At 44.9% G+C, this 27033-nt stretch overlaps 1 protein-coding gene and 2 long non-coding RNA genes across 13 annotated transcripts; 2 read left to right on the top strand and 1 right to left on the bottom strand.

Moving 5' to 3' along the window:
- Window positions 1–891: 891 nt before the first annotated feature.
- LOC127465332 (zinc finger CCCH-type antiviral protein 1-like) lies at window positions 892–21821 on the bottom strand. Of its 6 annotated transcripts, none has more exons than XM_051775801.1 (15): window positions 21368–21817; window positions 18816–18948; window positions 15490–15742; window positions 15277–15393; window positions 14869–14931; window positions 14246–14314; window positions 12888–12989; window positions 12474–12597; window positions 11121–11286; window positions 9226–9346; window positions 8581–8677; window positions 8073–8151; window positions 5470–5600; window positions 3424–3575; window positions 892–2817 (listed from the first exon to the last, which is right to left on the bottom strand). In XM_051775801.1, the coding sequence occupies exons 1-15, from the start codon at window positions 21646–21648 to the stop codon at window positions 2534–2536; spliced, it is 2172 nt and encodes a 723-aa protein (XP_051631761.1). In that variant the 5' UTR covers window positions 21649–21817; the 3' UTR covers window positions 892–2533. The 6 variants fall into 6 exon arrangements, with proteins under 6 accessions (XP_051631761.1, XP_051631764.1, XP_051631765.1 ...); XM_051775804.1 differs by having other exon boundaries at window positions 15490–15655; XM_051775805.1 differs by lacking the exon at window positions 15277–15393 and having other exon boundaries at window positions 21368–21818.
- Window positions 4026–10865, top strand: LOC127465334 (uncharacterized). Its single transcript, XR_007902039.1, has 3 exons — window positions 4026–4305; window positions 7553–7799; window positions 10754–10865. It is a non-coding gene; the product is annotated as an uncharacterized LOC127465334 (long non-coding RNA).
- LOC127465333 (uncharacterized) lies at window positions 12978–27033 on the top strand. Of its 6 annotated transcripts, none has more exons than XR_007902037.1 (6): window positions 12978–13572; window positions 14595–14756; window positions 18413–18541; window positions 18724–20974; window positions 23616–24811; window positions 26335–27033. It is a non-coding gene; the product is annotated as an uncharacterized LOC127465333 (long non-coding RNA). The 6 variants fall into 6 exon arrangements; XR_007902038.1 differs by lacking the exon at window positions 26335–27033 and having other exon boundaries at window positions 18724–20580; window positions 20856–20974; window positions 23616–26103; XR_007902034.1 differs by lacking the exon at window positions 26335–27033 and having other exon boundaries at window positions 18724–20709; window positions 20856–20974; window positions 23616–26103.

The following is a 27033-nucleotide window of genomic DNA, read 5'->3' as shown; positions in this document are numbered from 1 at the left end:
CAAAGGCCTGAGGAATCTCTGGCTGTGTTTGCAGGGTGTAGGTTATGTGATCCATTGCTACACAAGTTTAAGAATGACAGTTGAAGTACTTTTGATATAACATAATTGAGAATTTTGTCTGCTTTACATCAATAAACTCAAAGATGGATTTAATTGAGCAAGCAAGTATATGACTTCTTTACATATGTGAAGTTTTAAATGTGTTATTCAGCTTAATTTCATAAACCTGTAACAGTGTGCATCCACTTCGCTTCCATCCCTGGGACTAGAAGCACCCCCTGGCAGCAGGGCAGTTTTGACAATGTGAACAGCACTGCAATTCCTGTTTCTTCCTTTGTCCTTCCTCTACATGTTGTGATTTGGACTGATTTTAAGCTGTCAGCATCTCACTGGCACCCTCCATCTAGTGGGCCTGCCTTGTAGCTTACAGGAGTGTGGGGAGCGCTGTGTCTGGGAGGTGCCTCATTCACATTCCTTTAAAGTCAATCATCTAGATATTAAAAAAGCACACCCTTAGAATGAGTCAGTATCTCGCTACTTCAAGATATTAAACCCAGTAATTTTGATACTACTTCACTTAATTATTTCCCCTTGTTTTAGGACTTCAACAACTGCTCAGAGCAGCTGTTCAATTACATGAAATCCAAGCAAATTACCCCACCACATTAATATTAAACGTATCTTAGTTAGGAAGTTAATTTCCAGAAATATTCTCCCTGAATCAAGACTATTCTCTCCTTTGTACTTAGCTAAGCACCTGCACTATAATGCCAACCCACATCTGTGCAGTTCTGGTTTAGACATGTGGAAGGAAAACACAGAGCACAGGCAGCAGCTGGTTCTCTGCCGTGTTTACGTATAGAGACAAACGGCACACTAACAAGCAAAAACTGACTGAAAACACATTTTATTTGCAAATACAGCAAAGTCAGTGATTCAGGAACTCTACAGGCAAACGAGAGAGATCTTAAAAAGTGGCAAAATCTTCCCCTTATAATGCTTTACTGACACATGTTTTCATTTAGTTTTAAGACAGTCATTTTAATAAGATTTCCTGGGTTTATCTTTTCCCATCCTCTTGGGAACTTGCAATCTCTGAGTGGTTGACAGATTTATATCACAGATGCAAAAAACTGGAAGGCTATTGGTGTTACTGTAAAGCTTATCTGAAAGTAAAAATTACTGCTCCTCTGTCCTCACCAACAGTTTCCCTCTTAACAGCTAGACTGCCTGAATAAGACATCTTTGTACAGAGGGTCTTCAGTTCCATCAGCTTACAGAGTCCTTATTAAAATCCAGTGGAAACTCTGCACAAGTTTCTGGTGGGGTGTTTTGGGAACAATAAAAAGCAGGTAACTGCAAAAAAGGGCTCAGACACCATAGTTAGGGTTGTACATCGTGGAGAAAGCGAGTTTCTCCAAAGCAGAGTCAGGGAAGCAGTATGTGGGATCACCCACAGCTACCTCAAAACACAAAGGAACCTCACTTGTCAGCGCGTTGCCCAGTGCAACGTGGGCAACAAAACGTGAACAGTGTCTTAGGACAGCAGTTCAACCACTGGCCTTGAGAGAACATAACCGGTCTCTTCCAGTTGTGTCCTACATCTGGAAAAACGAAAATTAACGCAGACAAATAGGACAGAAAATCTCGATGCTTCTTAAGAAGTTTCTCCTGTCCTATCACATTCGCAGAGCAAATGTTCGCACTGAGAAACTACGTGGCCACATCCACTGCAAAGCCTGGCTTGTTGGGACACAGCCTTTGTACCCTTACAGCTATTAGCTGCAGCCAAACCCTCAGTTTCAGTGTCTGCTTACTCACAGGTTGTGGCTTTCACAGCTTCAGTTCAGCTCTCTTTTTGTAGAGGTCAAAACAAGTTACTGCAGATCTCCACAAAGAATTTGATCCAACAACTTTCTGATCCATCTGCCATTGTACAGATGAAAATTTTCCGCTCAGGAATGAACGACGTGGATTAATATCCTAAATATAGGCTTTTTCTTTTTTTACCATTTGAACTCGAAACTCGTATCAGCATTAACAAGCAGTATTTTGAAAACAGACTCTTCATTCTTACCCACACTGAGCTGTTTACAGTAATGACAGATTAGAGGATCAAGAACAGATGAATTCTGCACTGAAAAGAATCTCTATAAAAACCTGAAAGCTTCCTTAAAAACTACTCTACTGTTAATTTTTCTTCTAACAGTTTACAAAGAGAAATCCTCTCTGTTTTGAAGACAATGCACTTATAATTATTTGCCCACAGAAGTCATAACATTCAATTTCCCATCCCACAATTCTGATTTTCCTGCTACAGTTATCCAAATGTCTATGCTTCATTTAAAAGAGGAAGAAGAGAAGAGAAGGCAGTTAGTCTCAAGTGTAACATCTGTTTTGCCAGCCCTCCTCAATGCAAAATTTGTTTGGATTAACATTCCAAAGAACTGTATTAAGAAGAAAGAAGTCACCAAGTATGAGAACACCTGCAGTACGGAAAACAAGATGAGGGATATAAACTGCCTCGATCCCTCTAAGATATAACACATTTTTTTTCATCCTCTTTATACTCTATTATGTACTCTGGGTAAATCTGGTGTTTTTCAAAGACAACAAAAACAGAAGGATTTAACTCATCATCCACACAGCTGTCATAAAACCAAAGGCCGTCCGCAGACTTCCTTGGAGGGCGAACATAGGCTGCATTCCCTTTAATGTAGTCTCCAACCAAAACACGAGCCACGAACATCATGTGTCCTTTCTCCGCAGCCGGGCAATATGCATGGGAATAGGAAGCATCTCTAGCAAAGTAACTTCCTGGAAAACAAGATGAAAACGTAGTTGTAAGGAGCATCTACACAGAGACAGCAAAAACTGAGCATCCCCTTGGTTTTCAGGAGGTATCTGACCTAACTTTCAGGACTCCTCTGACTCAGGTTACATTATATCACCAAAATTTTTGCAAGAAAAAAGATTTCACCATATAATTTCCATTCAGAATTCGCTATTTCAGGAGTAATTTTTTTAAAAGCAATAAATATAAGCTCACTACAGGTATTGTGTGTTACAATGAGAGGGACAGACAAGAAAACATGAGGACCCTCCATGATCACACTGAGGGAATGCACACCCTTCTTGCTCCCTGCCATAAAGACTAATTTCTCTTGCAAGTTCAAATTATTACCTCAAGCATTAGAAGATCCCATCTACAGCAAACCCCTACATCAATTGTCTGGACAGCTTGTGAGAAGATTTGCCCCCACACAAAGCAAATCCCAGCCCTCTTCAGAAGAAGGAAGATCATAATACCTATTCTTACCTTTTTTTTCCACCTTCTATAGTTAAAGGCTTCAGGACTTTGATTGTTCCACTATCAGGGGACTCTGGGTAGACATCTAACACACCAAGTCACTTCCTACATACCCATTCCATAGTTACTTCCATTTTTTCCACAAATCCTCCAGTCAAAGTTCCGAGTGCAGATGGATTCCATGAAGGAGATGTTGGTTCCATGGAACAGGAGCTTTTCCTGCACTTCCTTTCCTCCATTTTCCCTTTTCATCTTCTCCTTTTGCCTGACAAAAATGCAGAGGAGAATGTGAGCCATGGAAGAAAAGGGAGAAAGAGGTTTTAAAAAAAAATCAAAAAAAGTAAACCTCAAACAACTCTGTAATGTGCTTGTAAATGTCAGCTGGATGAGATTTCCAGCCTGCCTTCTCCTCTCAGCTCGGAAGATGAGACAGACCAGAAGCATGCTGAACAAGTACCAGATAAGTACTGTACTGATACCACTGCTCAGCAATTCTAGATAATTCTGACTTTACTCTGAATTTAAGTGAGCATTGACACAAGTCTCCACTGTACCACCCTTTTGCTCCTCTGTAGGGTCCTACTGATGCTGCTTTAAGGTCTCCTGTTCCTCCCCACCCTGACTCTCAGTGCAGTGGAGGCAGCACTAACCATGGAGCCTCCGTGCTTCTGCGGTGGCTGAAAGCTACAGGCAGCTTGTTCTTCGTGCCAACACCCTGAGCTCCTGCCCCTGGGGGAGATCAGTGCCGCTGAGGAGACGGGGCCAGGAGAGAAACCGAGCCTGCTTTCACCACTGCAGACCTCACTGATTTAGGCCAGAGTCAAACTAAGCTATGAACAGGGTCAAAAGAGAAATCACAACAAAAGGCTCAACTAGTACTTCCCATCTGCCTCCAGACATCCACTATTCCACTGCCTCCAGACATCCCTCGGGTTTTCAGAAGCTGTTGAAGTGGACAAGACAGTAATATTCTTCAGAAAATGATCAGCTACAAAGTAAGCAGGGCTGGGGGGAGGGGAGAATCCTTCCAACATGTAAATTACAAAGTGAAAAGTTAAAAGCAATGGACTGAAATTTGTTCATTGAGAACTTACTGTGAGGGTGGGGAGGTCCTGGCACAGGTTGCCCAGAGAAGTTGTAGCTGCCTCATCCCTGGAAGTGTCCAGAGCCAGGCTGGGCAGGGCTTGGAGCAACCTGGGCTAGTGGGAGGTGTCCCTGCCTTGGCAGGGGGTGGCACTGGATTAGCTTTAAGGTCCCTCCCAGCTCAAACTACTCTATGATCCTATGGACTTGGCAATGTTAAATTCTGCCTGCTTAGTTTAATTATCTCATTGGAGTAGGATAAAAAGTATGCACTGTTACATGTTTTGAAGTCTCCTGTGGCTTGCTAGATGAAAAGGTTTTATGCAATCATTAGCAGATAACTTCCTGGCTTCTGTCACTTTGCAGGGGAAAGCACTTATTTGAGCAGTATTTTTACTCCATTACAATTCCATACAGTCCTTGAATACTTACTCTTGTTTTAAACTAGACAACTGTGCAATGCAACAGCTTAATCTTCTACCCAATTAACTTGAATCTGGTTGAGCCCCAGCTCAAATCTGTTGGTATCTAGCTTGGCATCTACCTAGGGCTCAGTATCACTGATGCAGATGTTGAAAACCAGAAAGGAGCCCTAGAACTCAGAGATCATGAAATTCAAACGCAAGGATTCTTTCTCAGTGAGTACTGACTTCAGTCAGCAAAAGTACCTTAAATAAATCTGACTGGAACAAAAAGACCCAGGCAGCCCTTAGCTTTTTTAGCATTTCATATACTCTAAACAGACAGGGCATGTGTGCAGCAGGCAGTTACTGCTCAATCCCTATTCTGCATCCCAGTGGGTATGCTCATCCCAGATTTGTGTCACACATATCTTTCTCTCCATGCTCCTCTCCCCTTCTTCCAAGGAACCATGCAAAAAGAACTTCCCCACAGGAGCATGACATTCTACGAAAGGCCTCCGACACTAATTTCACTCCTGAAACTGCTCCTGAGTAGGAAATAAGCAGTCATGTTAAAGCACAGGTGATAACCTCCTTTCTTTCCTAGAAAGCAGATACAGGACACCCTGTTCTTGGAGACCCCCTCCCCATAAGGGTAAGGAAACAAATACTAACCACTGAAACACCTTCCAGAGGGATGGATTCTGAATCCTCTGTATTTTAAGGATGCTATAGGTTTTCATAGTCTGATGGAACAGCTGCTTTATTGTGTTGTATTCAGAGGTCACACTACTGATCACCACTGCCTATAAAATACAAACCAAGCATAAGAAGACATGAGGCTTCAGTTAGCTTGTAACATGTGGAAGCCTAATTACAGCAGGTACACTTCCAGATGGGTCCCCAAACTATGCTTATAAGGGTAATGTAATGCTTTATATAGTGACTATGTGAATAATTAAATAATAAGTAAGTCAGTATGTCACTCCTGCTTTGCAAGAACACCTCACTTCTCTTCAGAAAGGATGCTGAAAGCATCGGTTACAGGTTTATCATCTCCAAGAGCTGACACTTGCAACCTTAAATCTCAGTGAAACAGAAATCACAAAAAAGAAAACTTGACTCATTATTCCAGATAGTGTCAGTTTTATATCTAAAGCTGATTAAGAACAAAAGATGTTAGATAACAGTATCATTTGTAACCAGACATTTATGGGAGCTTCAGCTGGGAAACAAAAAGCACACACACCCTCCTGGCATTGTAGCACCTTAACTTTTCAAAGTTAGAATTTGGAAAGCTGCACTTAAATATAGACCTAAGAAAAGAAGCTACAATTCTAAACAAATGTGACACTAAATACCTGCTTAAGCAAATACATCTCCTTTCCTGAAGGTAACTAAGTCTATTAATCTATTTTCTTTTATTTATCTATTTATCCCTACTTTTCATGTTTAAAAATCTGTTAAGAAATGCACATTTTTTCCCAAGGAAAAGTTAATGCAAAATATAATTAAAACATTATTTGAGCTCTTCTGCTTGCTTATGTCATACATAAATTTTCCATTTTTTCTCCAAAGTAACCCATGTCTTTAATCTTCTGGAATTAATGATGAGGCAGCCACAGCTTCTCTGGACAACCTGTGCCAGGGCCTCACCACCCTCACAGGGAAGGATTTCTTCCTAATATCCCATCTAGTCTTATTCTCTGTCAGTGTGAAGCCAATCACCCTTGTCCTGTCACTCCAGGCCCTTGTAAATAGTCTCTCCATCTTTCTTGAGGGCACCTTCAGGCACTGGAGAGCCACAATTAGGTCACCCTGAAGCTTCTCCAGCTGAACAATTCCAACTCTCTCAGCCTTTCCTCCCAGCAGAGCTGCTCCATCCCTCTGTTCATCTTAGTGTCCTCCTCTGGACTTGCTCCAGCAGCTCCATGTCCTTCTGCTGTTGCTATGCTGCATCTTCCAGATGGTGTGACTCTGGGGGTGTCCCTTGCAGGGCCAGGAGTTGGAATGATGATCCTGATGGGTCCCTTCCAACCCAGTATATTCTGTGATTCTGTGATCTTTTCCTGAGGAACTGTAACCTTCTTAGGTAAAACAGAGGCTCAGCCATGTGGCACAAGGCCTAATCCTGTAAGAAGGGTACTGCTATTATTTTATAATATGTTGGCCTCCACAAAACAAAGCCTGTTCTCCTTTCCATGAAAACTTTGTGGGGTTGTCCTCATTTCCCCAAGGATGCTTCCGCTGCTAATAAAGGGTCATAGCTGGTGCAGGCTGATACTTCATAACTACACAACTTTTTCAGAGTTTTTCACCTGCAGGCCTGAAAAGGAAAATCCTGCTGAGTGTGAGAATTTGCTGTCCCGTTATCAAGGAGAGGAGCTCCCGAGGTAGAGCAAGAATCACTGCCCTGACAATGATTTCCATTAGTGTGTGACTGTACAAGCACAGTACTCTGTGATATCACACTGTGAGCTCTGCTTCCCTTGGAGTTTGGAGGGAGCAGAGTTAGTATTAGTGACAGTGACCTGACCAGAACAAGTCTAATACAAAAAAGCCTTTTTTCTAGCGTCCTGTAGTACTTCCACAAACTGTGCTGCTTTTCCAGAATGACTGCTGGAGGTAGTAAGCTAAAAAACACCCACACATTTTGGCCCTGGTAAACTAAAAAGGAACGTACACTTTGGGCTGACAGTGGGTGGGTTTGTTTTGTTGAAGAGATCACTCCAAATGTTCTCTTATTTTATTGCCATAGCTCTTTATTTCTGCCATTCCTGGAGGCCAAGGTCTGTGCTCAGATCTGTGATGTATGCGACAGTGCTGGAGGATATAGAGATTTCCTTTCCTAGGTTTCCAATCCAAACTTCATTTACCAACTGCCACGACAGGATTACTGGACAGCCTGTTAACGGTTTGCAGGGTCTGGTCTCAGTCCAGCTTCTAGTGAAGAAATACACGCTTCATAAAAGCCCTTTGCTTAACTGGTCCACTAAGTAACCAAGGTAAGGCAGTTTTTAATTTTAACAGTGAATCTTTTTGTCTCGAACTTGGCAAGTTTTGGGTTTGCATGTAGATAAATGGCTAAAATGCAGGTGAAGTTCAAGGGAATTTGGCACCTTTTTCAGGAGTTCTTGGGAGATCACCAAGATCTTTAGCACACCTCACAAGAAATCAGTCCTGTCCCTTTTCAGCATCTACACAGTTAGAATTGATTCAGTTAAGCTTTGAATCCTGCCTTTCCATCAGAATTACAAGTATGGAAAGAAAAAAGATACCTTGTATCCCAAGTCAGGCAGTGCAGATTGATCCCAGTGGCTAGGACAGGCTTGATTTGGAATAGAAGAATCCCTCTGGCTGTGTGCAAACAGACAGAAAATTAAGTAATTAGTAAGTCTAGTACTGCTCTGAACATTCAAATTTGCAGCATGCCCTTTGGCTAATTCCCGCATTTAAAAATTAACAAGATAAACCACGAAGAAACTGGGAAATGGCCTCAGACTGTGAGCTGGGCTTTGCATGATGCCACTCCACTGTCACAGGCCTCTTGCACTTGCTTTTCTAAGTAACAACTGTGGACGCAGTACCCGCAGTAACAAGTACCCCAGATGCCAGGTGATGCACCAAGCCAACAGTTTGTGATACAGCCTCTGTTCAGTGCCAGGGATGTGCTTCCTCCCTCAGCAGCTGTGTTCTTTGCACAACTACTGCCAGCACTGGCTGCCATTTTGCCCTATAATCACTTCTGAAATATGAAAAAACAACAACATAAAGAGCATCATTTACCCTTTCTTTATCTTCTGCACATCTTCAGAAGACACAAATTTTGGTCTCCTGCAGACCTCTCTTCGAGTTTTAAAAGCAATGTTTGTCTGGGTCATTTCTTGAGGAGAAAAAGAACAGGAAAAAAAATCATGAATAAATCTACAGGATAGGGTCATTAATTAAGGACAGGCATTCTTTAATAGAAAGTGCATATTCATTACCAATTCTACCTGCTGAAGAACAGTTGCATAAAGCCTATGTAAGCTTGTCCTTCCTGTAACTGTGATTGAACCTGTGCCTATCTTGCTTGCTCCCTCAAGCCCCTCATGCTCTTTAAATGTTACTCCAGCAGCACAAAGATGGCTTGATTTGTATTTTTTACCATCCACAGAGTTAATTCACTTTACTTAAGGTTTACTATGACTTTATGTGAAGACTATGAATCTTTTTATTTCTGGTCATATGTGAGTCTGGAGAGTGTCAAGGAATAAGGGGGAAGAAGGTTATTTTTGTAAGGAATTTTCTCTGGACGGTCACTACCTCACTTCCCCTTCCAATAAGTGAAATGGTAGTGTCAGGAAAGGAAGTCATAGCTTCTAAAAGCTGGGAGAGTTTGCAAGTTAAGTCTTCGTACAGCACTGCATAGTTGTATGTGAGAATGAGTACCTTTAAAATTGAGGTTGTAATGATGCTGACCAGCCTGGAAAGATATGGTGGCATCTGGATCTGCTTGATACAAATTCTCAAGAACAGCAGAAGATGGCGAGTCCACACTGTCCCCTTCTCCCTTTGTGGGAAGAGGAGAAAAAAAGAGAGAGAAGGAAGAGTATCACAGTCAGGATTAAACCCTGGATAACTAGGTTGGGTAGAGGGAAAGAAGAGGCAAAGAATAGGATGAAGAGGAATCTACTCAGAACTCTGGTGGCCTGAAGCATGCATGATTAAGGAACATTCATAACATAGACACAAATACATAAGTAGTAATGACAGACAGGAGTGTATCCTCTAAGAAGCTGTGTTGGTTTGGGCTGGGGTAGAGTTACATTTCTTCCCAGTAGCTGTAGGGGCCGTGCTTTGGGTTTGTGCTGGATAAGTGCTGGTAACACAGGGATCTTTTAGTTCTTGCTGAGCAGGGCCTGCACAGAGCCAAGGCCTTTTCTGCTCCCCACCCGCCCCACCAGCGAGGGGCTGGGGGGCACAAGGACTTGGGAGGGGACAGGACAGGACAGCTGATCCCAGCTGGCCACAGGGACATCCCAGACCACGTGGGGTCATGCTCAGCACATAGAGCTGGGGGAGAAGGAGGAAGGGGGGGTGTTGGAGTGATGGTGTTCATCTTCCCAAGTCACCGTGACCCTGGTGGAGCCCAGCTTTCCTGGGATGGCTGAGCACCTGCCTGCCATGGGAAGGGGGGGATGAATCCCTTGTTTGTCTTTGCTTGTGTGCATGGCTTTTGCTTTATCTCTTAATCTTTATCTCATCCCACCAGTTTTCTCACTTTTACCCTTCTGATTCCCTTGCCAGTCCCGTGGCAGGGGAGGGAGCGAGCGGCTGTGAGGGGCTCAGCTGCCATCAGGGTGTGACAGCTGCACTCGGCTCCTCACCAAACTAGTGTTCATTATTTGGTTCAGGCCCCAAAGGAAGTAATGGCCTAGGCCATGACAAGGCCATGAACTTTTCCAGTTCCAGCCTGTTCTCTGAAAACCCACAAAGGCACAGGGTGACATGGTGAGCATTGATGCATATGAGCTTGGAAATGAGCACTGACCATGTGATTAACACATGAATAGCAGGTGGTTGTTCCAAGACTAATTTGTCAAGGAATAAAGAAAGTTGCAGGTTTAAGGAGTCTCACGCTTCTCTTTTACTTCACATGTAATTTAACTCTGAGCCAACCGCTTTATTCCACAAATAGGACAGCCTGAGTGAACTGGTTTTGAGCTCTCCTTGCTAAGGAGTGGGCTGCACAGCAGTGATCTCTCCTGGAGCTGGGACACCTCTCAAGCTTACTCCTTGAGGCTGAGGCCCTTTACCAACTGCACTATATCCAAGATCTTTCCCTGCATACTTTTCCAAGTCCCTGGATCACCTTTGTGTTCTACCATTTGGACAGCTACACTGTAAAGCATATGAGGAAAACTCATTTGCCTTGGGGGAAGGTGAGATTGCTTATTTCTTTTCCTGCATTTTTCAGATAGGTTAGTTTCTCATCAGAGGACCTGGCCATCCAAGGAAAAAGACTGCATCTTATCTGAGAGAGCGAAGCAACCCTTGCATGTCCAAGGAAGCAGGGCAATGATTCGAAGAGAGGCAAGTATTTCCCATCTATCTTAAGGACTGTGTATACATGTTCGATCTGTGTAGAAGCCGTGGATAACTCCAAAAGGCAGTTCCCTTCCCTCCAGCCTGTCAGCATTTTATCACATCTGTTATGAACATCTGTAGCTTTGCTGCCTTACCTGACACAAGGATTCACTTAATCCTGCTGAGTAAAGGGGAGTGGGGGGAGAGGCTCCACATATTCCTGTAGAAGTGACTCAAAGCACAGGATATGAACTCACCTGCTCTCCATATTCAATCCACTGGCCTTCGTTATTCTTCCAGTACCAAATCCACTGTGTGGTCAGTACGAATGTGGGTTTTGTGACTGATGATGGTGTAGAGAGGCGTCGAACCGGAGAAGAAGAGCAGGTCATTGTCTGGAAGTTAATGTTCCTGCCTGCTATGCTGTAAGGACAAATTCAGGGTTTTTACAGTTAACAGTAGATCTTTTATCCTCTAATCCTCTGTTTAGGCTTGTGCAATTTTCTTTAATATAATGTGACTGAACCTAATTAGGCCTGAATAAGAGTATTTTCCACAACACATGACAGCTCTGAAAAGCATATCCAAGCTTCATAAGCAAACTATGGCCTGTGAGACATGGAATGCCATCTCAGTCACTGGCCATATGTGGCACTGCCAGCTTTACAGACAGCACAGGACTACAAGTACAGCATGGCAAAAGGTACTCTGCAATAAGGAAAGTTTCCAGTTTGTCTCAGTGCAAAACCAGAATTTTGTAGGTACACCCAGCTTATCAACTTGGTTCTTTTCCTGTGGTTACAAAGGATGCAGTCACAACCATCACAGCTGTGAGGTCTGCAAACTGTATTTGTCACTGGAGCTCTGGGCTCTTACTCCTGCGAGGCTTGAAAAGTTAACTTCCAGGCAGGAAGACTTTGAAAGCAGCCTCCTCTTGTGAATCTTGCTTTTGATCTGCACCATCCAACAAGATGCAAAGTCATCTGTTGCCTTAAGAGGCATGGGCCAAAATTACTATACATTTTTCGAAGCCAGACCTGGGGTCCCCTGTGAATCCAGGTGGCACAGTGGGGCTTTTCAGAAAGGACTTAAAATAGAAAGAAAAACAGGAAAAAAAAAGAGATATGCTGCTTACACAAGGGCCATCTCATAAAATGTCTCTAGGCACACAACAGATATTGCTATTATTATTGTTGTTGTTGTTGTTATTTTTATGACGCATACTAGCTGTAGTAGGAAAAGAACAGCCATAGAGAAGGACCAGCTCTGATATGTTGTTACAACTTCATTATTGTAAATAAATTATGATTCATTATCTGAAATGCTGATATTCTAAACACTGTATTCCACTCGCTTTTTACCCTACACAGAGCTTTAAATGTGAGATACAGTTTTGTTCTTTTTAGAAGACATAAATGGGGTGATATTGCCATGCAATCACTTTTACTTTGCTTTTTAAAAGGAAAAATTCTCATTTGTACATCCTCCCAGATTCTGAGAGGCTCAGTAGCCAGAAGTTATTGAAGTCAGACATCTTTGGAAGAAAATGGGAGGTTTTCCACAGGGGTTCAATCACAGTACTCCAAGCAAGGAGTCCAGCATCACTATACCTGCTGGTTTTTGGGTCACAATAGGCCTTTTCAATTTCCTCCATCATGGAAAGGTCTTTCCAGGTGATCCCATCATATATCTCCCATTTATATGGCAAATGGTAATGAACAGATTTGCATTTATCTGTAATAAGATCAGACATAGTTGAATTCTGTAATCATAACACAGAGAGCAAAACAACAAAACCCAAAAAGGAACCAGCAGATTTTACACCTTGAGGCTTTCTCCCTGGGCTTTGGTATGAGCAATGAAGACAGAGTGCTGAAAACAGGAGGGGGGTGTGTCTGTCCAGTGAGTGAGAAGGCACAATTGCCACTGACACTCCATATGCCACCACTAGCCCGAGCCACTGAGCAGGGACTGTCTCTGCAGTCACTGTCTCTAGTGACTACATTACTTTTTATAAAGCTTACCCTTATGTTTGCAGTACTTCCAGACATAAAACACACAGATCTCATCACAGTTAACTTCTTTGTTGTCCTTTGAAGCTTCAGCAGAGGAATTGTCCTTTTTATCTATGGGAAAGAACACATCAGTCCTTATTTGCTTCAAGAGAAAGACCCTGCTTGGTACTTCATCCCGGAAATAACAAAGATTTGACTGCAGTAGCCAAGTTAAGCACTTTGAGGATCTGACTATCCCCCATACAGCCCACCACACGAGTCAGGGCTTTGTGACTGACCAATAAACCCTGACACTGGAAGAAGTCTCAGTGGAGAAGTGCAAGGGCAGTGTCAGGAAGAGTAACACAGGCTGTGGCTGACCATGGTTCTTGCAAAGCAGCCAACTTTGTCTCCACACCACGGGAAGCAGAGGGTGGATAAATGGCTGTGTCAGCTCAGCGGATCAATGCAGGGTAGAAATGTTTTTCCCTGAGTTGGCCAGACCAGCATGGGGGGAGTTCAGGCCAACACAGAGGTACTAAACCTGAAGAACTAACAGAAGAATTCTCAAGACAGCAACAGGCTTCAGCTGGCTTCAACCCTTCCCAAGGACTGGGGACACCCAGCTTTGTGACAATGAGCGTATTATACAGACCTGTAATGGGAGAGCCATTAGCATTGTGATTGAACTGTGCATTGCAACTGCTACATTTTGGTAAGTAAACATTTATATTTGGGGTTTTGTTTCCAGTGGAAACTCTACTACATCAGAAATGTCTCTGTACTGGACTTGGCTAGGATAAGATGTAATTTTCTTCATAGCAGCTCATATGATGCTGTGTTTTAGATTTTTGACCCAAACAATGCTGCTAACACCCTGATAAGCCCTAGCTTTTGCTGAACAGTGATATACAGCATCAAGGCCGCCTCTGTTTTTCACCCTGCCCCCAAAGTGAATAGACTTGGGGGTGCACAGTAGGTTGGGAGGGGACACAACTGGGCAGGGAACCCAAACTCACCAAATATTGCATACCATATAGCATAATGGTCAGCAATAAAGGGAAAAGAGGGAGTTTTATGAGGGTTAGCTATCTTTTGCTCAGGAACTGGCTAGGCATGTGTGGGAGGTGGTGTGTGACTGCTTTTGCATCACTGCTTTTGCTTTGTTTTCTTCTTCTGCTTATCCATTGGGGTTCTTCTCTCTCTCCCATCTCGACCCTTAAGCTTTCTTGTTTTAATTCTTTCTTTTCTCTTCCCCATCCCACTGGGGGTCGAGGGGAAGTGAGTGAGTGGCTCTGTGGTGCTCACTGAGGCTCGTCCACAACACCTGTGTAACACCAACTGTCTTCACGTAAGCTCAAGAGTGGAGGGTTAGAAACAATCCGTACCTTCATCTTTACCTCCAGCTCCTGTTGGCAACTGCTGTTGTCTCTGACCAGGCAGGGTGCTACCAGGACCTGCATGAGAAGACTGAATGAACAGCACTGCTGGGCCACAAGCTCAGCGAGCTGGCAATATCCCAATCTGTGTGGAGAATTATGTCCATCACACATAATTTGATATTAAACATTACACCATCCATATGTGGAATATCTAAAAGAACCTGTTCAGAGACTACTGGACTCTGGCAGGCTTTAAAGCCAAGGCCCAGGACAGGAGACATACAAGTTGCTATTCACTCACTGGAAGGTATATAAACATAACTGCTCTACTGACAAAGCTATATTTACTCCCTAGGTACAGAAGGCAAGGAAAGATATCTGTCTCCTTCCCAGGAAGGAAGAATTGTGTCCAGGACAGTACAGACATCAGTCCCAGGCTACTCCTCGTGGTGGTGCTTGGGCAGAAATGCCAGCGCTGCTCCGCTGTCCAGCACTGCGGCTCTCAGCGTACCGTAAGGTAAGCACAGAAGCTGCATTCTGACTACCCCTGGGAGATGTGGGGCTGGGTGAAATCTAATCCCAGTGAGAACCACTGATCTCGTGACTAGACAGTTAGAAACAATCCGTACCTTCATCTTTACCTCCTGTTGGCAACTGCTGTTGTCTCTGACCAGGCAGGGTGCTACCAGGACCTGCATGAGAAGACTGAATGAACAGCACTGCTGGGCCACAAGCTCAGCGAGCTGGCAATATCCCAATCTGTGTGGAGAATTATGTCCATCACACATATAATTGTGCTCCACTGCTGATACAACAGATGAGTAATAACAGCTGCAAACCCTAGCCAGCCACTCAATACCTATTTTCTATGCAGTATTTTAGGCAATAATAGTGCAGTTCTCCCACATGATTCAGCCACGACTTACTTAATTCTGGAAAGTAGATAATGGCAGAGAGGAAAAAAATATGTACACGTTGCAAGAGGGGAAATACAAAAGCTGATTCCACACGGAAGCAGTTGGTATCTAGATATTTACCTTCTGGAGATGGCACATGCAGTGTGGAGTCCACAGTTTGCAAAGGTACTTTAGGTTCTTTATTCCTTGTAACTACTGCTTGTTTCAAATAATTTCCCCTTGGTTTGTAGTTGTGTACTGAAAGCACCAAAAGGATGATGGGGTTTATCTGAGATGTTTATACCTCTATCAAATTCAAAATCCTATTTAAGCCCAGTGTTTCTTACAACTTACCATTTCCCTTCTTCAGTTCCTTGTTGAATTCCATGTGCTTGTGATCATATATAATCTGGAGGTTCGAAGCTATTTTCCCATCAATGCCTCCAGTTTCCAACACTCTCAATGCATGGTCATCCAAGAGGTTATGGGACCTCATGCATGGCAAAAATCTACAATCCCCCTGGAGAAAGTGTCGACAAACATGAAGCTTGTTGCAGTTGTTTTGCTGCATGCAGACACCACCTTTTTTGTTGTAAAATTGGCAGGTCTAGAAGTGGGGAAGATACAAGATGAAACGGAAAAGCACATTTGAATTTTTATTTGTTCTAAGGCATGCAGCTTTAAGAGCAGAAAAATGGTGACTAAAAGGCATGTGGTCATTGTGACTTCTTCAATCTAGACAGATTTCTTGCACAGAGGTAGCAGGTGTTTTAAGCCAATTCATGCATTTTTGGGTTTGAAGTTGTGCAGTTTTTGTTTCAAGAAAAACCAATCCAACAAGCATGGAAGTGCCAAAAAAGGATGCAAGACAATTGCATAAAACTGAATTTGCACTTTCTATTTCTAAAGTTTATTCTGCATTTGGGCTTCCAAAAATGGTGAGAAGAATGCTTTGAGATTAGAGTGCATATGGAAAAAGCAAAACACTTCTTTATTCCTCTATTCACCAACGAAGAGATAAGCAGTGAATCAGACCCAGGCAACAAATCACACACCAAAAACTCCTTCATATTGTCCACCAAGCACCACAGCAACACTTTTGCTCCTGCAGTACAGAGGAGCAGCCTTAAGAAGAAAGCTTCTTTGAGGAGGACACACAGCTGTCTGGCAGACACATCACACTGGGACCCTCACAGGTCCCCTCCCAACCCCTCTTCCCACCAGCAGACAGTTTTAATGCTGCATTGAAGCTGAATATATATAGATTTATATATCAGCTGGGGAATTATAGATTGCTGGGATGGCAGTGCTTAGAAACTGGAAAATCAGGCCTGTTTTAGCTGCAAAACAACTATTCACTGGATTCATAGTGTCTGTCACACAGCCTGAACTTGGATTTAAGAATTACTGAAAAAAGCATAAAACTTATGTCAAACACTGGTTTCAGGGGCCAGAGCACAGGAATTGCTTTGGTGCTCAAGAGAATAGGGAAAAAAAGCAACTAAAATAGAAAATCAGGTAATAACTGATTATTTTGTATGGTGTCCATTACACAAATTACCAGTTTAGGGTAGCAGAGATTGCAGCCACTTAAATTTCAAACTGAAGCTCACAGAGTTTTCAGAACACTGAATCTGGCTGAGAACAATTCTACAGAGCATCTGGAGGAAGGTACATTAAAAGATGTTAGTATGCAGGATGAAATTTTTACCCAGGAACAGCAGAATAAACCACCAAACCAGAAGCAAGTGCTGCCTCAGTGAAGTAAATGTCCTGGTTTTGGCTGGGATAGAGTTAATTTTCTCTGTAGTAGCTGGCACAGTGCGGTGGTTTGGATTCAGGATGAGAAGAATGTTGATAACAGAGTTGTTTTAGTTAGTGCTGAGCAGGGCTCACTGCAGTCAAGGACTTCTCAGTGTCTCATGCTCTGTAAGTGAGCAGGGGCACAAAGAGCTGGGAGAAGGCATGGCCAGGAAAGCTGACCAAACTGGCCAAAGGGATATTCCACACCGTAGAACATCCTGACCAGTATAAAAACGAGAGGGAGTTGGCTGGGAGCCACTGATTGCTGCTCAGGGACAGGCTGGGCATCACTCAGCACGTTGTGAGCAATTGTATTGTGAATTACTTGTTTTTCTTGGGCTTTATTCATCTCTCTCTCCTTCTCATTACAGCTATTATTAGTATGTTTTATTTTATTTCAATTATTATAGTATTCTTATCTCAATCCACAAGTTTACTTGTTTTCCAATTCTCCTCCCCATCCCACCAGGGTGGGGGAGTGAGCAAGTGGCTGCATGGTACTTAGTTGCCATCAGGGTTTAAAAACATGACAATAGGGAATCCACTATTTAGCTACATCGAGAAAGCAGCTGTCCCTTGCCTTTGCCAAGAAACAAATAAAAACCAAAACAACAAGAAAACCAAAAAAACCCCAAACCTACCAAAAAAAAAAAAAAAGAGAGACAGAGGGAAGGTGAGGGAAAGTGTGAAAACCCCTGACATTATGGTGCTGTTGTGTTTTTTTCCTTACCCTGCACCCCAGTTCAGGTCACAGAATACCAAAGTGTCCCCTTGCTTGAGAGCTCTGTACATGCCATGTCCTCACACACACAACCAGTCAGCATTTCTAAGCAGGAAACAGCCAAGTTGGCTTTTCGATCCCTCTTCCCAGCTCTCAGGTTTATGAAGGGCCTGCATCAATCACAGTTTTCTCTTGGTTTTGGTGTTTTACGGCATGATAGCAGTTAAGGTGCTCAATTAGAGGTAATTAATGGGTGGTGAGGGCTGAACAGATCCACAGTAGAGCGTAAGGGTAATACCAACCAATGATGGTTGCTACTATATGTTCATTACTGGGAACAATCCCCCTTGCTTATCGCCACCATGCTCCTTGAATCTGCCAGCACAACATACTTTAAAATGCTACACACAAAAAAAATCTGTTTTGTCAAAGTCCTGCCCTGTCACAGCAGGGACTAAAGAAACAATAGAACTGTTATGTCAACAGATCTGTGGAGATTATAACCTGCAAAAGACAAGGGTAACAGGCTGTACTTACCTTGAAGACAGTATTGCCCTTATACACACACACAGACCCGGAATGGAATGTTCAGCCGAATTTAACAAACTTGGTGACTGGCATACAAACTGGACAAAGTAACTCCATAGAAAATTACTGTATGAAAACTCAGTGCACTTTAGAAGAGGCAGATTTTACACAAAAATGACTGCAGTCATTTGGTCCTTTTCTCATAGATTTTTCTCACTCCCTTAGACCTTCATGCACCAAAATGTGCAGGCCTAGGAAGACTGGAAAAGGAAATGGGACCTTGCTTCCTAGTCTCTATCATTTCTTGGAGAAGAAGCAACAAACTGGGATTTTGGTCATTATACCTCTTATCCTGTAAGCATTACAATTATTGTGGTCTTTCAATTGTATCTTGTAAACCTCTAATGAAGCTGCTGACATTTTTATTTGCTTGTTTTGAGTAACTTTATGGCCTTTATATTGTTTCTTCTGATGCTTTCATTCATAGCCATCCCCATTCCTACTTCATTCAGAATAATCCTGTTACATTTTAACAGGTTGACACTGAGATCAGAACTCCACATTCTCTGTTACCCTCTCCCATTCCTGGTGAACAAAAAGCTTCTTTTAAGACATCAGTACAACTCACATCAGGGAGGAAGAAAGCGTCATTTTGGAGAAGCAGGATTCGCAGCTCATCCTCACTGAGGCCAGACAAATCATGTTTTTTTAGAACTTTTTTGTTCTCAGCACTGGTGATGTCATGAGAGTACTTACAGGAGCTGGAAGAAAACAGACAGACATATCAATGTTTACTCCATGAGTCAGGCTGATTTAAAGAAGAACCTCAGAAAACGTGCAACTTTGGAAAAGCCATGAGAGAAAGGGGACTTGGCAAAAGTCTCTATAAACATTCAGGTGGTCTCTGCAACTAGCCAGAGAACAGACCAGACAGCATAACTCCTCTGTGAAATGCAGGAGCGTTATCATCCCCATTTTAAACACCGATGTGGCCACAACACTTTAAAAAAACTTAGCAGCAAAAATTTGAAGCCAAGTCTGTCTATCCCACACATTCTTCACCTCCAGTAAAATACAAGTCATTGTCACATGATCTGAACAGCTGGAGGGAAAGTTAATTTTAGAGCAATACACCAACAACACCGGAGGTTGCAACACCCTTGATTCTGTGAATGTAAAAGGTTGTTGTCCCTGGGATGGCATGTAAGGAAAGATGCAAGAGTCTAAGAGAGCAAAACAAAGAGATAATGAAGCTGAAAACAACACAATTTGTTATCTTTGCTGGCTGGAAAGTTTGATTTTTAAAAACAAAACAAACAAGCAAAAAAAACCCAAAAACAACAAACCAAAATGAAACAAGAAAATACAGCTTCTTCATTTCCTGCTCTCTAATGGGTGATTTGATGCAGCCTTAAGACTAGACATACTCATCCAGTAAAAGTATCTGTTAATCTGACTCCAGAGTCAAGTCTATGATCTTTCAGCCTCTAGTTAACTCTTGAAACTCACCTTGTGAAAGGTTTTTTACCTCAGGCTATGTCTGATCCAATCCTTCTGTACAGACACTTGAATAGATCTTTCTCCCCTGACCCCTGCTACCTGTTGGACGCATTGCTTTGTAAGCAAATAAACAAGGTTGCAAAGTCTGAAGGGCAGAAGTGTGCCATCTTTGATGCTGAGAAACAGTCTTCTAGGGCTATTAGGTGCTGTAGGCACTCAATAAATAGCTGTGAAGGTAGGTAAGCCACAGAGTACTTGAGGCGTGAGCCATCACCAGTGTTCCTCCACACTTGACTTCAGATTTCCCCGACAGTCACACAGTGAGTCCATATTTCTAAGTCAAAGGTTAAAACACTCCACAAATACAATGATAACTAAACAACTGAGTTCAATAACACATTCAGGAAAGAAAAACAAAACAGTGAAAAGCTACTTGCGAGACAGTTAAAAACAAGGTTAACTGGACTAAAATTGTGATTCCACTAAATACAAGACCACAGTAACTTGTACAGACGTTTTTCTTTCCAGGGATTCTAAAACAAAAGGGATGCAACGTCTGGAAGCAAGGCTAGATTTTACCTTATCAGTTGGAAAATTGTCTCTTTCTTGATCTATGTGGTCCACCTAGCAGTGTTTCTGTCCTCTCATTTTAATCAACCTCCCTCCCATGAAAGGCATACTCTTTGCTTTATTAATTTTTAACACATACTAAGGTGATTTTAAATACTTAGTGCTATTGAGAGGACAGAGTGGTTTATCATTACTAAGGGAATCACCTCATTGCACATTTTAATTCACAGAGTCATCCAGCATGAGTGCCTACACGCACCTGAAGGCATTTCTAACAGTGAATCCCAGGGAAGCTCATCGTTCTGTCAGTAATGCAACAAACAGTAAGAAAATCTTATTATCCTTGTGGTTTGCTAGTACACTCTGAGAGACACAGCCTTTCTCCTCCAAGCTCTTCAGATCCGAGCACACATCTGTTTTATTGGAGGAAGGATCCGGTGGGGTACCAGCAGGTTAGTAACAAGACCTGGGGCTTGAGAGCTTAAACTGCAAATTCTTCCATCAGAGCTCACTGTTGGCACTGATTGTCACGGGAAGGCTTCTGGGTTGTTTTCTTCTGTATTTACTTTCGTTTTCCTTTATCTTAATGTTTTTAAAGTAGGTACCACCTTTGCCTGCCCTGCCCTTCCCCGGGAGTCCTCCGTATTCTGGAAGCCGGGATTGATGTACATGGGCGATCAAGCAGGGCCTCTCACAGAAAAGTCTGTAAGCGAAGCGGTGAGTTACAGCAAAACTCAACGTGTGTAACTCTCTGGAGTGAAACCAGAGGGCATGCTAGCACTTTGCTTTTTACTTTGGAGAGAAATATGTGTAAACTATTTCATCGAGATGCCCGGGGGCTGAGGGAGGGGTGCGGAGGCGAGTGGATTTAAAACAAAACAAAACAAAGCAATCGCAATACTGACAAAGAAAACCAGGCTTTAGAAAACTGCCACCTACCGCGGGCACTTCGGGCTTTTACCGACTCCGCGAGGGTAGGACGCGAGTCCTTCCGGAGCCAGGATCTCCCGCCCCGCGGCTGTGCCCGAGGGGGACCGCTGCCTCTGTCCCCGGGGTTTGGGGGGCGTCCCCTCCCTCCCCTTCCCCTCCCCTCGGCCTCCCCGCGCTCACCTGGGCCGCATGTGGCACCTGCCCATGAGGTTTAGCTTGCAGAGGTGCAGCCGCTCGCAGCCGCCGCACTCCCTGCGGGCACAGACCCGCACGTCGGACACGGCCAGCACCTCGGCGCCGCCGCGCAGCACCAGGAAGCGCCGGGGGCCCGCGGCCGCCAGCGTCTGGGCCAGCTGCGGGGCCGACAGCCCGGCGTGCTGCTGCAGCTCCGGCAGCCCCAGCCGCCCGCCCTGCGCGCACAGCGCCCTGGTGAGGAAGCAGCACACGGCCGGGTCGCTCATCCTGCCCTCCGCGGGACGGCAGCGCCCTGGGACCGGCAGCGGGAGCGGAGCGGGAGCGCCGGCGGACTGGCAGCGGGCGGGACCGAAGGCGGGAGCGGGGCTCCGCCGCCCGGCCGCGCTCGGGAGGAATCGAAAACGAAAGCAGAGGGCAGGAGGCAGGAAACCGCCCAGCCTGGAGGCTTCCTTGGCTGCAAATCACCCGGGAAACAGATATGCAAGAGGTGATTGAAAGGGGGGGTGGGGATTTCGTTTAATTATAGAAAGTGGTTTGAGTAGGAAGGCACCTTAAAGCTCATCTCGTTTCACCCCTGCCATGGTCCACTAGACCAGGTTGCTCCAAGTCCCGTCCAACCTGGCCTTGGACACTTCAGGGATGGGGCAGCCACATTTCCTCATCTACTTGCTGACTTCTGCTCTCTCTGCATAAACCTAACATGAATCTAGTACAGATCATTAAGCATATAATGTAGGAAAAAAAACATAACATACCAAATTAATTGTAGTATTTATGTAGCAATGCCGTTACTTTTCTTTGTTCCCGACTAACAGTCAACTGCTGATCAGTGCTGGTTGCAGCAGTGTGTGTCCTGGCAGGGCTGTGAAGCTCTGCTGGTTTTGGCTGGGGTGGGGTTAATTTTCTTCACAGTGGCTGGTGTGGAGCTGTGTTTTGGATTTGTGCTCAACACAAGGCTGATAATAGAGATGGTTTTGTTGTTTCTGAGCAGGGCTTACACAGAGCCAAGGCCTTTTCAGCTCCTTATATTACCATGCTGGCAAGGAAGTTGGGGGTGCATGGGAAGCTGGGAGGAGGCACAGTTGAGACAGGTGACCCCAAATGACCCAAGGGGATATTTCATACCATGCAACATCATGCTCAGTATATGAAGCTGGGGGTAGGGGGGAGAAGAAGGAAAGGGGTGACGTTTGGATTGATGGCATTTGTCTTCCCAGGTCATGGCATGATGGGGCCCTCCTCTCCTGGAAATGGCTAAACACCTGCCTGCCCATGGGAAACAGTGAATTATTTCCTTATTTTGCTTTGCTTGTGTGCATGGCTTTTGCTTTTGCTTTCCCTACTAAACTGCCTTTATCTCAACCCATGAGTTTTCCAGGTTTTACCCTTCTGATTCTCTCCCCAGTCCTTCTGGTGGGGAGTGAGCGAGTGTGGGCTTGGCTGCTGGCTGGGTTAAACCATGACAGAAGCAGAAATGCCATGTTCCTGTTAGTGTTGAAGTAGGGCTGGGGCTGGGAAAAAGCACAGCAAATACTGAATCAAAAAGATGGGGAGAAAGTTGAGGACTAAATCCATTTGAGATGAGCTTTCATACTGCAACTCGTTGGCAATGCAAGTTTCAGGAACAGTAACTATCAACTGCTCCCTCTGGATCGGGAAGTTTACCTTGAAAATAAAGTGAATGCCAGCCTGTGTTGCCTGTTGCTGATGCCTGATTTGAAAGGCATGTGAAACTACACAGTCACAGTCACTGCTCAGGTCATAGAGAGAAAACCACCTCTAGGAACAAGGCCAAGGTGGGACTGTCTGTGGTTTTGCTCTTTCTTTGTTGCTGAATGTTATATAGCGATCTTTTCATTGTGCACATTTCCCCATATCTGCCCCCTTGCTATGATACTTGAACAAACGAAATTATTTTTGGAAAACGATAGAAAAAGGAGAGGTAGAAGGAGAAGTTTGCCACGTTTGTCAGGTCTAGCTTTAGAAAAGTAAGTTGATAGTTCTGGACTGGTTTATGCTCTGGGTGTGGATACATCCATTCTTGGGTTGTCAACAGATTGTTAAGGATGATAAAACTGAGATCCATACTCAAGCTAGTTTCAGAACTGACTGATAAGGTAGAAAATGATTCAAACACTGAGTCAGCAATGTATTGCCAACTTCAAGCAGTAGATAATGAGAGAGGCAAGCTGTACAATAATTTGCTTATATTTATTTGTCTTTTGTTTTTCAGCCAGTTCCAATGAAAACATGCATTTCTGCATTAATCCACTTAGAAATCTGAACTACTGGTCGGAGGAGCTTTGCTGGATACTTGGAACAGTATCATCAGCACAGAGCAGGAAAGTAAAGCAGAAGGAAGCTGCAAATGCAGTTGTGGCAAGCATGTTCTATTCTCCACTTAAATACATTCAAGAAGGGTTTTGGTTCAGGCCTGAGTGAAAACAAAGAAACATTGGTGGATTTATCCTGTTTGTTGGTATGTTTTGCAAATATAAATGCTCCAATACTTGACTTCCTTACCTGCTTCAAACAGAACCAGTTTATGTGAAACAACACAACTGGGTGAGGCAAAAGACATCACTGCATGGGACAGGAGTCCCAAATCGGTGTCATTTTCATAGGGCAGTGAGTGATTCCAGCCTTGAATATCAAGGCTTTGTTTAAGTTAGACACCAGTGGAAGAGTAGCTGGATTGCTGTAACCTTTTGCTACTGTTTAAAATACACTCCCTGTACATTTTTCTCTCTGATGTCCTCTACTTGCAGCTGCAATATCTCCTTGTTTGCCCTGCCTCTGCTATTCAGCTGACTCCGTAGTAAGTGAAATCAGCTTTCAGAGACTTGAAACTGAAGTTTTGATTCGTATGAGCAAAGTGTGCATGGAAATAGGTGTGTTTGAGCACCAGAAGAAACAGCAGAACAAAGGTTAAAAGAATGGCCTGTGTTGATAATCAAAAACACAGCAGTAAAGGCAGTAAAATCGAGAAACACTTTCTGTCAAACCAGGCAAATCTGCACACTGGAGCACAGACAACTTGTCAGCAGAAGAGCCTACCATCTGACAGCTGGACATGGCAGGAAGATACAGCACATCGCAAATGCCATTTATTTCCTATTGGTCCCACTGGAAGCAAACCATAAAATAAGGAAGCACAGAAAATGGGCAAATAAGTTCCATAAGGTGCATGGAGGTAGAAGTAACTAGACTGTGAAGCACAAGGATGCCACCACAGTCAGTGCTGGGTCCCACTGGCTTTCGTACCTGATAGTGGGCAGAAAAGACCCCTCCAAGGTGGCTTGCCACTGGCAGTGAAAAGTAACACAAGAGATACCAAAAGGGTGGGATGGTTGGTGCCCATCTTCCCTTATGCTGCTTGCAATATGGGTCCTGGAAAAACCTGTGGAGCACACACACGCCTCAGGAGCTGTGAGTATAAGGTTTTGACAGCATGAACCAAGTTGAATATTGAGTTGCTTGACCGCATTCTGGGATGAAGAGCCCTGCTCCACTGGCTCACGTGATCTCTTGGGGTGCTCTCAGACCCTCTGTGGGCTCTGGGGCTCTGCAGGGCTCGGATTGGGAGGGTGGGGTGGGAGCTGGAAAGTCCCAGAGCTGGAGCCAAGATGAAGATCCTGCAGTGAGAACCTGGAGCAGCTTCCCGTGGCGGCGCTGGCAAGATGCAGAGCTACTGCTGAGAGAGCAGAGCTGGCAGTGCAATAAAGCTTGTGGGTCTTGAGCTGAAATCACTGAGGGGCTGGGGTAGGGATGGTGGCTGGGATAGGGATGGTGGTCTTTGGATAGGGACTGTAGGGCCTGAGCAAGCAGAATTGCTGATTTTTAATGCACAGCCTCAGAAATGGGAGGGTTTGGAGGTGCAGTGGTGCCTGCAGCTCCTTTGTGCCAAGGCACCAGCAAGCCTTGGTCCTACCCCTGATTTCCCAGGCCATGGCAGGGAAGGAATGTTTTGAGGTAAAAATGAGGGCCTGGATTGTGAACAAGTAAGAACAGCCATGAAGGTAGAACTTTGGGGGGAATGTGCAACGAAAAAGGAGTATTTTGGAGGGAATCTTGAGGGGCAAAATGAACCTTCTGGCAACAGGGAACAATCAGAGCCCATGAGGGTTTGTCAACTGGCTTCCTGTGGCGGTAAGAGAAGGGCTGTCGTGGGGGGAGCAGTTTGTCCCTGGAGAGCACAGTGCTGGGACACGGGTGAGACACAGCAAGCAGCTTTTTTCCTGCGTTGGATCAGCAGGAGGTGGAGGTCAGAGGTGGGGCGGTGGGTGCCTCCCTGCTCCGGGGTGTGTGGTGCGAGCCTGCAGACAGAAAAAGGGGCTAAGGCCGTTGGCGCAAGTTGTGTTGGCAGAAGGCAAAAAGTGGCAATGGTGTCTCCCGTGGTGCATTTCATCTGAGGACTGAGGTGGGTTTCAGGTGCAAAGGCAAAATGGGGGGGTGAGTTTAGATAGTTTAGCCAAGATTTAGCCAGTGTCCGAGGGTGGGATTGGAACCGTAGATGAAAAGGAAAAGGCGTTCCGGGCGAGCGCCTTCACCACTCGGCCACGGGGGGGGGGGGGGGAGGCGTGACCTCCTCCCACCGCCCTTAAGAAGGCGGGGCCGCCATCTTGGGGAACGGCGGTGCTGGGGCGGCTCCGGCAGCGCTTCTGCATCTCAGCAGCAGGGAGACGAGAACCGGGAAACGGCACCGCGGAGAGGGGAAAGGGGTAGAGGGGAACCGGCACCGGGAAGAGGGGAAAGGGGGAGAGGGGAATGGGGTAGAGAGGAACCGGCGAGACGGGGACCGGCGCAGCCCCGCTGAGCCCGGTCGAGAGGGAAGAGCGCAGAGCAGGGAGGGAGGGGCAGAGACGCCGCGGGCGCTCGGTCCCGGCAGGCAGCGCTCAGGCCCGGCGGTCGATTCCCTCGGCACCCCGACTCCTCATGGCCTCTCTCGGCAGCGCTCGGCAGGAGCTGCCAGGTTGGCACTGGGCTCCGAACGGGAGGCACCTGCAACCGCTGCTTCTGAGAAATGCCGAAGTGTGGGAGGCTGGATGAACCTCGCTGCTGGAACCGGCCAGGAGCTTCCCTGGGATTTTAGCTAATAAACACGGGGACTATTATTTCCACATGGAAGAGACTGGGCATATATTATTAGATAGAAGAAAATGACTTGGAAGAGGTTTTCTCCTGGGCGAATCAGCCGCTCGGCAGGAATTGCACTTGGGAAATCACTTGGTGTTCCCCGAGAGCGTCCCGAGAACCAGGAACGAGCCGGCCCCGCCATTCCAACCGGCCGCCTCCCCATTGGCTGCCCTGACCGCGCACCGCTCACCCATTGGTCACGGCAAAGCTCTCATCGCCTCCCCATTGGCTGCCATGACTGAGCACCGCTCGCCCATTGGTCACAGCAAGGCTCGCACCGCCTCCCTTTCGGCAGTACCGAAGCCCCACTAGCTGCTGTCTCTGTCAATCCCGCAAGGTCCCCAAAGGGTGCCCTGCGTAAAGCCTGATAGAAAATGAGAAATAAAATAATTAGTAAGATGAAAAATGAAATAGAAGAGGAAAACAAAACGAATAGAAAAAACAAAAATAAAAGAAAAAATAGCAGAAAAATAATTATACTAAAAATATAAAAAAATAGAAACCAAAACCGGAAA

This window comes from Manacus candei, unplaced genomic scaffold (assembly GCF_025592945.1).
Source record: "Manacus candei isolate 608988 ecotype Guabito, Panama unplaced genomic scaffold, ASM2559294v1 h1tg000369l, whole genome shotgun sequence".
Lineage (NCBI taxonomy): Eukaryota > Metazoa > Chordata > Aves > Passeriformes > Pipridae > Manacus > Manacus candei.
This window is presented reverse-complemented; position numbering and strand designations above follow the sequence as displayed.

Coding starts and splice junctions, on each gene's coding strand:
- LOC127465332 (XM_051775801.1), bottom strand. CDS start 21,648: ATGAGCGACCCGGCCGTGTGCTGCTTCCTCACCAGGGCGCTGTGCGCG. Junction 15,743..18,815: donor ACGCTTTCTTCCTCCCTGAT/GTGAGTTGTACT, acceptor CCCCACTTCTAG/ACCTGCCAATTTTACAACAA. Junction 5,601..8,072: donor TGCCTGACTTGGGATACAAG/GTATCTTTTTTC, acceptor TGTATTTTATAG/GCAGTGGTGATCAGTAGTGT.